The sequence below is a fragment of the Coregonus clupeaformis genome, chromosome 20 (assembly GCF_020615455.1).
Source record: "Coregonus clupeaformis isolate EN_2021a chromosome 20, ASM2061545v1, whole genome shotgun sequence".
NCBI lineage: Eukaryota > Metazoa > Chordata > Actinopteri > Salmoniformes > Salmonidae > Coregonus > Coregonus clupeaformis.
In genome coordinates, this window is record NC_059211.1 from 43,689,367 (window position 1) to 43,699,979 (window position 10,613).

The 10,613-nt window shown below is 41.9% G+C and overlaps 1 protein-coding gene across 2 annotated transcripts; it reads left to right on the forward strand.

Annotated features, from left to right (window-relative positions):
* Positions 1-251: 251 nt before the first annotated feature.
* On the forward strand, positions 252-7,320 carry acer1 (alkaline ceramidase 1). 2 transcript variants are annotated; one of them, XM_041838483.1, is made up of 7 exons: positions 252-337; positions 4,774-4,886; positions 5,119-5,233; positions 5,430-5,568; positions 6,147-6,284; positions 6,421-6,558; positions 6,681-7,320. In XM_041838483.1, exons 2-7 carry the CDS (start codon positions 4,794-4,796, stop codon positions 6,856-6,858), a joined length of 801 nt encoding a protein of 266 aa, XP_041694417.1. In that variant the 5' UTR covers positions 252-337; positions 4,774-4,793; the 3' UTR covers positions 6,859-7,320. The 2 variants fall into 2 exon arrangements, with proteins under 2 accessions (XP_041694417.1, XP_041694416.1); XM_041838482.2 differs by lacking the exon at positions 252-337 and adding an exon at positions 3,967-4,075.
* Positions 7,321-10,613: the final 3,293 nt, after the last annotated feature.

Sequence of the window (10,613 nt, forward strand, 5' to 3'; positions counted from 1 at the left end):
CCTTGACGCAATGTGTAACTAAATGAAACTGAATGCCACCTCATTCTTATATCATGTTTAGCTATCAATAATGAAACCTGGAATGCATCCTTGTTTTTCAAAGTCTCGTAACCCTGTAAGAATGCTGTCTTAATTATGGCTATGAATGATGTGTTGTCAAGAGAGAGTGCAGCACAGTAAATTCTTCTTCAGCTGGGAGGACTGGTCCAGCAGGTGAGCTTTTACTGAAACTGGGAGCTTTACATGTTAAGAATGGAAATGCTAATCGATTACAATGGTCAATGTGTGGCTGCCGGTTTATAGTAATCTTTGGAGCAGTTACTGAAGCATGCAGCAGGTGATATTTTATTTATTTATTTTATTTCACCTTTATTTAACCAGGTAAACCAGTTGAGAACAAGTTCTCATTTACAACTGCGACCTGGCCAAGATAAAGCAAAGCAGTTGATAGTTGCATCTTTGGCCAATTATGTTGTATAAAAACATGTCTTGACAATATGAAGTGTTGAATATGCATAGTAGAAAAGTGCATACAGTGCATTCGGAAAGTATTCAGACCCCTTGACTTTTTCCACATTTTGTTACGTTACAGCCTTATTCTAAAATTGATTACATAGTTTTTTTCCCTCATCGATCTACACACAATACCCCATAATGACAATGCAAAAACATTTTTTTTTTTTTTTATATTCTGAAAATGTATTAAAGATAAAAAACGGAAATATCACATTTACATAAGTATTCAGACCTTTTACTTTGTACTTTATAGAAGCACCTTTGGCAGTGATTACAGCCTCAAGTCTTCTTGGGTATGACGCTACAAGCTTGGCACACCTGTATTTGGGGAGTTTGTCCCATTCTTCTCTGCAGGTTCTCTCAAGCTCTGTCAAGTTGGATGGGGAGCGTCGCTGCACAGCTATTTTCAGGTCGCTCCAGAGATGTTCGACCGGGTTCAAGTCTGGGCTCTAGCTGGGCCACTCAAGGACATTCAGAGACTTGTCCCGAAGCCACTCCTGCGTTGTCTTGGCTGTGTGCTTAGGGTCGTTGTCCTGTTGGAAGGTGAACCTTCGCCCCAGTCTGAGGTCTTGAGTGCTCTGGAGCAGGTTTTCATCAAGGATCTCTCTGTACTTTGCTCCGTTCATCTTTCCCTCGATCCTGACTAGTCTCCCGGTCCCTGCCACTGAAAAACATCCCCACAGCATGATGCTGCCACCTCCATGCTTCACCGTAGGGATGGTGCCAGGTTTCCTCCAGACGTGAAGCTTGGAATTCAATCTTGATTTCATCAGACCAGAGAATCTTGTTTCTCATGGTCTGAGAGTCTTTAGGTGCCTTTTGGCAAACTCCAAATGGGCTGTCATGTGCCTTTTACTGAGAAGTGGCTTCTCTAGCATAAAGGCCTGATTGGTGGAGTGCTGCAGAGATGGTTGTCCCTCTGGAAGATTCTCCCATCTCCACAGAGGAAATCTGGAGCTCTGTCAGAGTGACCATCGGGTTCTTGGTCACCTCCCTGACCAAGGCCCTTCTCCCCCAATTGCTCAGTTTGGTTGGGCAGCCAGCTCTAGGAAGAGTCTTGGTGGTTCCAAATGTCTTCCATTTAAGAATGATGGAGGCCACTGTGTTCTTGGGGACCTTCAATGCTGCAGAAATGTTTTGGTACCCTTCCCTAGATCTGTGCCTCGACACAATCCTGTCTCGGAGCTCTAATTTCTTTGACCTCATGGCTTGGTGGGACCTTATTACAAATTGGTGCATTCAACTTAGGATAGCCAGTGGGACAACCACATCTTGATCACAGTAAGTACACTTCTTCAAACAAGCAGCTGTGAGCAAAGTCAGTGCAATCAGGGACAACTACATCGCGATCACAATAAGTACATTTCTTTAAACAAGTCAGTGCTAGCAGGTGAAATAAGTCAGGTGTTAGTTTAGACAAAATACAGTGGTAGTAAAGGGGGGGTAGAAGGATTACTATTATACTATTCCAGGTATTCCTTAAAGAGGTAGCGTTTCAAGTGTCTCCGGAAGGTGGTCAGTGACTCCGCTGTCCTGGCGTCGTGGGGGAGCTTGTTCCACCATTGGGGTGCCAGAGCAGCGAATAGCTTTGACTGGGCTGAGCGGGAACTGTGCTTCCGTAGAGGTAGGGGGGCTAGCAGGCCAGAGGTGGATGAACATAGTGCCCTTGTTTGGGTGTAGGGTCTGATCAGAGCCTGAAGGTAAGGAGGTGCCGTTCCCCTCACAGCTCCGTAGGCAAGCACCATGGTTTTGTAGTAGATGCGAGCTTCAACTGGAAGCCAGTGGAGTGTGCGGAGGAGCGGGGTGACGGTTATATAGACAGTTGTGTGCCTTTCCAAATCATGTCCAATCAATTGAATTTACCACTGGTGGACTCCAATCAAGTTGTAGAAACATTTCAAGGATGATCAATGGAAACAGGATGCACCTGAGCTCAATTTCGAGTCTCAGAGCAAAGGGTCTGAATACTTATGTAAATAAGGTATTTCTGTTTTTTGTTTGTAATATATTTGCAAAAATGTTGTCATTATGGGGTATTGGGTGTAGATTGATGAGGAAATTGTTTTACTTAATCCATTTTTGAATAAGGCTGTAACGTAACAAAATGTGGAAAAAGTAAAGGGCTTTGAATACTTTCCGAATGCACTGTACCTAGTGAATAACCAGTGGATAACCAGTTAACTAAAACCAAATGTTCTGTTATGATCAGACTACATACTCAATGAATACTGCCATACTATGGGGTATATGTTAAACATACATGGTAGGCTACTGCTTTAATAACTGAGCATTGTCCTTAGTACCTGGGGAGAAGGGCACATTAACCAGACTGTGTAGTTGCTGAGCAGGATCCCCTGCTTATTCTGATGATCCACAGACAGACCAGTAGAGCTGGTCTCAACTATGACCTCATTCCCCATCACCAACCTGATTTCTTAAAATGAAAATACACCTGTCGACTCTGTCGTAGCCGGCCGCGACCGGGAGACCCATGGGGCGGCGCACAATTAGCCAGCGTCGTCCAGGGTAGGGGAGGGAATGGCCGGCAGGGATGTAGCTCAGTTGGTAGAGCATGGCATTTGCAACGCCAGGGTTGTGGGTTCGATTCCCATGGGGGGCCAGTATGAAAATGTATGCACTCACTTAACTGTAAGTCGCTCTGGATAAGAGCGTCTGCTAAATGACTAAAATGTAAAATGTAAATAATTGTATGGGCTCTTTGCCTATTCCAAACCAGCATTGGCCTAGATTTATTTTTTCATGAATGGCAATATGTTGGGATTGTGTGGTGATTAAACATGCAGCCTAATCAATGTTGAAGTAATGACTTGCATATTTGATTTGATTTCTAATATATATATACCAGGTGTCCGTGCTGTTTGACTGACTTGTAGTTATGCCGACTCACCTCCTTGTAAAATGGCATAATAGCATAATAGCATAATTGTTTCAATGAACATTGTCAGGAATGTTCTTTCTTCTAGAATACATTAATAATACAATGGCAAACACACGGGTAAAGAATGATTGGCTACCTATGTCAAAAGCAAAGGGCATTGATGTGACATATGATCAAAGTGGTCTCACGCTTGTGTGCTTGTTCCATGCCCGTCGGTACACCTGGCCATAGAGAATAAGAATAGCCACAGCTTTTGCCATTAGGCGTGTATTCCTTCTATTCTAAAACTATAATTTCAAACAAAGGATGCCGAATAAGAAATAATGTATTGCTGGTAATGTAATATGGTAGGTTTTAGTTATATTTGTTTGATCACGTGTTGCGTGTTGCTGAGGTTGGGTATCAGGTTTTACGTTCATGCGTAAAATGCACCCATGTGCATTTGGTTCCCATTCAACTTTAATCCAAATTCTGAACTGACAGGTTGTAATATAACAAAGGTACTGGGAATGTCAGTTTCACAGTAGTATTTCTTGCCACACCGGGGCATGTTGTCACAGTAAAGACTCGTGCAACAGGATCGGGAGCATTTGTCCCCTACTTAAAATCCACCTGACACTTGGAGAGGAAAGTAGTTGTGGTTGGATTACAACATGGGAGGTAAGCTTTATATCTATTTTATCTAGTCGTCTGAGATGGTGGTCATATAGGGCCTACATAAATTCCACATAAACGCATGTTGTTTTGTTGTCAATATATAGGTTATAACAACAGGTGACAGATGTTTTGATGATGACACAATTTCATGATGATGACTTGTCTTCTTGAGTCTTTCAATGCAATGTTAAGATAATATTTGCTTTGGTTTTAAAGCATCACATGATTGCAGTATGGATGGATAAAACAGAACATTTAGCATTGACAGTCCATCCTACTCGTGTTTGTAACCCATTTAAATGTAATCTTTGAACAACATGTAAATAGTTAATTTCAATTATATTTATTATCATTGAATATTGTGCCATTTTACTCATGCTGCTAACAATCCAACAGGCCGGCTGGATGTAGCACTATAATTCAGTACAACATAAGCAGCACTGGAGCAACCATTTTGGTGCCTGTGGTTGAAGAAGCCCATGCTAAGGCATCCAATCCTGGATATTTGCTTATCTTTTCAAAAAGGGCAAAAACAGACAATTAACATTTCACTAAAGCAAGTCCCTCATATGGCGTCTTCAAAATGTGGATCAGCATGTGGAGTCTTTGAAAAAGGCTACATCCACATGGTTAGTCATTCTGTGCCCTATGCTGGAAGCTCTGAATGCAACGGAAAATAATGGCCTCTTTCTCCCCCACAGGGTTCTATTCTAGTGAGAAGATGACAGGCCTGTTCGCCTATGAAAGCTCCGATTTGGACTGGTGTGAGGATAACTACAGGCACTCTGAACACATAGTGGAGTACTTCAACACTGTAAGTGCACATTATTTATTTCTTACAATATCCAGCTGAGAAATACGCCTCTGTGCTTATTGTACCTTTCTGAAACTCCATTGCAACTCACTTGTCTACTGTCCTCTTTTATTGTATCTGTTGAGGACCATCCTTTTTGGCCACAATGATGATAGGTGTAGTGGACAGGTGCATCACTCACTGCATTACATTGTGAATCCTTCTTTTAGAAAACTCCTTTCTGTTTCTCCAGATGAGCAGCCTGTTCTTCTTCGTGATCTCCCCCATCATGCTGTACCTGCTACACCCCTATGCCAGGGAGAGGAACCTGGCTGTACACCTGGTCTGGATCATGATGATCTTTGTGGGTGTGTCTCCACTCTCCTTTCCAAACATCAGGCCAACCTTCATTCAGTTATAACTCCACTCCAAGGGTGGCCTCATCAGTCTGCTTTCAGTTCATTCTGAATTCAATAATAGCTCTTAACCTATCCCCCATAGATACTGGGTAGGGGCTGGGGGCCATTTAGGAACGGGGCATTAATGTGTGTCCCCTCCTTACAGGTCTCTTCTCTGCCTACTTCCACATGACCCTGAGCTTCATGGGCCAGATGCTGGATGAGCTGTCCATCCTGTGGGTCCTGGGGCTCTGCTATGGCCTCTGGTTCCCACGCAGGCTCTACCCCTCCTTCATCAAGGACAGGTTGGTCACCATTGCTCCTAGTCGAGGCTTCTGCAGACAAAATGTTGTCTGTGAATACTGGAAGTAGCGTACCGGGTGCTGCCTTCCTGTCTCTATTCAATGTAACCGTGGAGCAGCGTCCTCGTGTGTTTAGATCTCCCTGCTACAGGATCATGCACCTGTTCTCTCTATATAGACCAAACGGCAGTACGTACTGTAGGCTTTTAATAAGGCAGGAGACAATGACAGGATCTTTTTACAGGGCACGCCAGGTTGAAACAGAAGCCATGCTAAGCCAGGAGTCTGAGAACCAGGCCAGGAGCAGCCTGCAGTGTGCTATATTCACCAGCCAGTGGGAGAGAGGGGCTCCCTGGCGTTCTGAATGACTCTCCCATTAACACTGTTAAAACAGTGTGAAGATAATCCCAATTTAACTAGAAAACTAGCCCTTGGTTCAATAGTCCCCATTGATTTACCTTCCAGTGTTTTCTGTGCTGTCGTGTGTTGCCTGTCAACTGTCTTCAAGTTCATTGTATGTCTCCTACCCACCCCTAACCCTCCCTCTCTCTCTCTCTCGCTCTCTCTCTCGCCCCCTGCAGGACGACTTTCTCCCGGCTAGTCATGATGATCACTGTTGTCACCACCCTATGCTCCTTTGTCAAACCCACTGCCAACGCCTACCTCCTCAACTGCTTTGCCCTCCACATCATCTACTCATTGGGTCTGGAGATGAGGATGTAAGGCAATAACTCCCATTATTGTACTGTACATTACTGTCTATCACGCCATCAGTTCACTGTCTGATAACTGCTATCTAATAACTGCTTTCTCTCTCTCTCGCTCTCTCTCTCCCTTTATTTTCCTCACACACAGCTGTACTGACCAGAAGGTGCTGCGGTTATGCTGGGCTGCTGTTGGCCTGTGGGTGCTGGCCATCTCCTGCTGGATCAGTGATCGTTTCGGATGCAGCTTCTGGCAAAAGCTCAATTTCTGCTACCTGCATGGCATCTGGTAAGAGTAGGGGAGACGACAACAATGATGTTAATAGAAGTTAGATGGAACAATTTTATTTTTTATTTTGTGAATCACAAACAGATCCATGTATGACTGACAAGTGTCTATTCACTCTCTAGGCACATTCTGATTGTGATGGCTGTAGCCTATGCAAGCACCCTAATAGCCTACTTGGATGCCATCTATGAGATACCCTACTCCTTGCCAGGCCTTCAGTACTGGCCCAGTGACAACTGGGTCCTGGGCTTGCCTTACATCGTCCTGAAAGGAACCACCAAAACTCAGAAAATATTCTAGAGAACATTTAACTTCTGCAAGAGACAACTTGAAGTCTTTGGTGATGAAATGTGGTCTGTAGTGCCATGCAGAGAAAGTGTAAAATGTGGTGCCTTTCTTTTTACTTAGCAGTGACTCCGTTTGAGAAATGGTTGCAATCCATTAGATTGCTTCTTATTTGATATGAAAATAGAATCAATGCCACTCAGGTCATCAAGTTCGATGTTTGTTTGGTGTGCATGTGTGAGAAAATTAATGTGTGTATGTTTGCATTTTGTGTGAATTTTGATCAATTCACTCATCGGTTATTTGCGTCCATACAGATGTAGAATCTTAATTTGATCACTCTTTTTGTTGCTGAGAATTTTCCTGCACCGCAGGAAATGCAAATGAGCTTCATGGTTTATATAAATTCACTGAAAACCTACTGTTATATTAACAGTATTGCACTTTTCATGTAGCATACTTTTAGCCAGCTTAATAGCCTAACCACCGATCAAGCAACATTGTTGCTCAGGATTATTTTGCTATCACAATATAGGTCAAATTAAGATCCTACATCTGTATGTGCATGGATATTCTCTGCACATCATGTTTGTAAAAAAATGTTTGTATTTAGCTGTGTTTTGGTATGATTACATGCTTGTCTTTGTAGTGACAAGTACTGAGATTCTTTCAACAAAAAAGACAGCTTTGATTAAATGTGGGGCTGAATCACAACCACATTTCAGGGGGCTTGTAGAGTTTGTTTACATAACCTACACCCTTTTCAGGGATAAATATCACATTGTGTGTGAACTGAACTAAACTATCTAAGTCATTTTATAACATACATTTTTATCTTGGTTCAGGGACGTATTAATTTAATCTCGCTCAGGTTTTTCAAAGAGTATTACAATGTTATTATAGAAACTGTTAGGAACATGTCAAGGTTTGTTATGTGTGAGGTTCTACCTCTATGAGCAATTACATTTTTATATGAATAAGATTAAAAGTTTGTACATTACTGAAATAAATGCATTGACGAATTTGAGACGTTTCTTAACAGAATGTAGTTTTTCTCTTTTGATTAAAAAAATTGTTGCTATGAACAATATATTGAGCATTAGACATATATATGTGGTCCTCTGTAGCTCAGCTGGTAGAGCACGGCGCTTGTAACGCCAAGGTAGTGGGTTCGATCCCCGGGACCACCCATACACAAAAATGTATGCACGCATGACTGTAAGTCGCTTTGGATAAAAGCGTCTGCTAAATGGCATATTATTATATTATTATATATATTTTTTCATCTACCTCTTTTAACTGCTGTGTTTTGTATTAGGATCCTTGCTAAAATAACAAATATTTGGAAACCCACCAGAAATCCCTCCTAAAGAAAATAAATTGAGTATGAACTAGAAATGTTAAATCATTTGGTACATTGTAGACATGTTTTCAAAGTCCTATTCCTACCTGGTCTCTGACACAAAGAAATTGGCATGCACATGATATTCATAAACTGTCAGAGGGAACAGTGACATCTAGTGTACAGATTACCCACTAGGCAAAAACTGGTTGAATTAACATTGTTTCCACGTCATTTCAACCCAAAAAATCTATGTGATGATGTTGAATCAACGTGGAAAACGGATTGAATTTGCAAAAAGTAATCAATGTAAGGGCATTTTTTATTTTTTTATTTTTTCCAACTGTTAACCTAGATCCAATGACATGGTGACATTTTTTGTTGATTTCATGTTGAATTCATGTTAGTTGACAACTCAACCGAATGTAAATCAAAACTAGAAGTTGAACTGACGTCTGTGTCCAGTGGGTACAGTATTTTTTATCTTTCTTTTGTAAGCTCTGTAAAGTTGTAAATATGTAACAACCATTGACTTACATATGGCTAACAACAACCCCTATGAATGATCTACACTGAGTGTACAAAACATTAGGAACACCTTCCTAATCTTGAGTTGTACCCCCCTTTGACCTCAGAACTGCCTCAATTCGTCGGGGCATGGATTATACAAGGGATGCTGGCCCATGTTGACTCCAATGTTTCCCACAATTCTGTCAAGTTGGCTGGATGTCCTTTGGGTGGTGGACCATTCGTGATACACACAGGAAAATGTTGAGTTTGAAAAACCCAGCAGCGTTGCAGTTCTTGACACACTCAAACCGGTGCACCTGGCATCTACTACCATGCCCAGTTCACTTAAAGGCACTTAAATATGTTGTCTTGCCCATTCACCCTTTGAATGGCACACATATACAATCCATGTCTCAATTATCTCAAGGTTTAAAAATCAGTCTTTAACCTGTCTCCTTCCCTTTATCTACACTGATTCAAGTGGATTTAACCGGTGACATCAATAAGGGATCATAGCTTTCACCTAGATTCACCTTGTCAGTCTATGTCATGGAAGAGCAGGTGTTCATAATGTTTTGTACACTCAGTGTATATACAGTGTGTGTGTGTGTGTGTGTGTGTGTGTGTGTGTGTGTGTGTGTGTGTGTGTGTGTGTGTGTGTGTGTGTATGTGTGTGTGTGTGTGTGTGTGTGTGTTTGTACATTTTATAAACCCTTTCAGTGATGACTCAATCAAACATGGTAACCATTTCAATAGTGGAGAAGAAAAACAGGGATTGACTAAGTTACAACATTTATATGCCTTTGACAGTCAGATGGGAGTTTAATAAAGACTGATCCATGCCTCAAAGACTGGATCAGTGTGAGTGACACAGAGAGGCCAGGGCTGATAGAAAGCTCTGACCCTCTGTCCAATAGCAGTGGCCTGGTAATCACACATCAAAGTTCCACCGCTACAGGCTACACTGTGCAGTGCCTCTAGTCCCTGTGTCTCTGTGAAGCTGTGGACGTCTTCTATCAGGAGCCATGCTGCTCTCTATTAAGATTACCCATTGGAAATAGAGCCAGTACACCACCACATTTGAGGCAGCAGAGAAAGCAGATTGAGTCTGTCAGTCATAATCTTTGCATTATGCTGCTGAGCTTAAAGAAATGCAGCTCGGCTCAAGTCAAGGGTCAGAGTTTGGGATGGACGCTTATTCAATCTGTGGCTGGTGGAATCTCACTGTTGTTTTTATTCAGCACTTGTTCATGGACGTAAAGCAGTGGAAGTCATCATGGTATCAAAGCAAACACAGACATATTTGGGTGTTCTGATATAGGCCTATATGCAATATCCTGCGGGCCTATGGAATGCTATGCTATGCAATGCTCAGTGTTGCCTCGAAGCAAATCAAATCTGTTTTTAAATGTCATCCACTACTAGAAATCAATGTCCTTCATTTCTAGGATCAACGTCACCAATGAGTGTTTTGGATTGCAATTTAAATGTTTCAATTTCGATTATGTTTCAGTTTCAAGAATGTTCCTCATATATCCCAAATTGTCATGCATCCACCTGGGTACATGCAATTAGGGACAAAAACTCATTTGGGAATACGATTTTCAATTGTGAGTCAATAGACTGTTATAGGCTAAATTAATGTCAGTTTTATGAGATATTCACACATGTTATTATTTTTTATCTGTGAATATATCAGATCACTGCTTTTACATTGATTTATCCAATGTGCATTCCACATCTGGACCTACATCCTTACATCCTTATTGCTTTATTTATTAAGACAAGCTCCCTGTCCAACCTGGACAGAGGTAGACGGATCACTGCTAGGCAAATCCCCGCCTTATCTTAGCTCATTGGTCACCATAGCAGCACCCACCCGTAGTCTGCGCTCCAGCAGGTATATCTCACTGGTCAT

What these genes read in the sequence shown, in the direction of transcription:
- acer1 (XM_041838482.2), top strand. An exon ending in CCCTCCTTCATCAAGGACAG is followed by an intron (nt 5,569 to 6,146) that starts GTTGGTCACCAT and finishes CGCCCCCTGCAG; the next exon opens with GACGACTTTCTCCCGGCTAG. An exon ending in TGCTACCTGCATGGCATCTG is followed by an intron (nt 6,559 to 6,680) that starts GTAAGAGTAGGG and finishes TTCACTCTCTAG; the next exon opens with GCACATTCTGATTGTGATGG.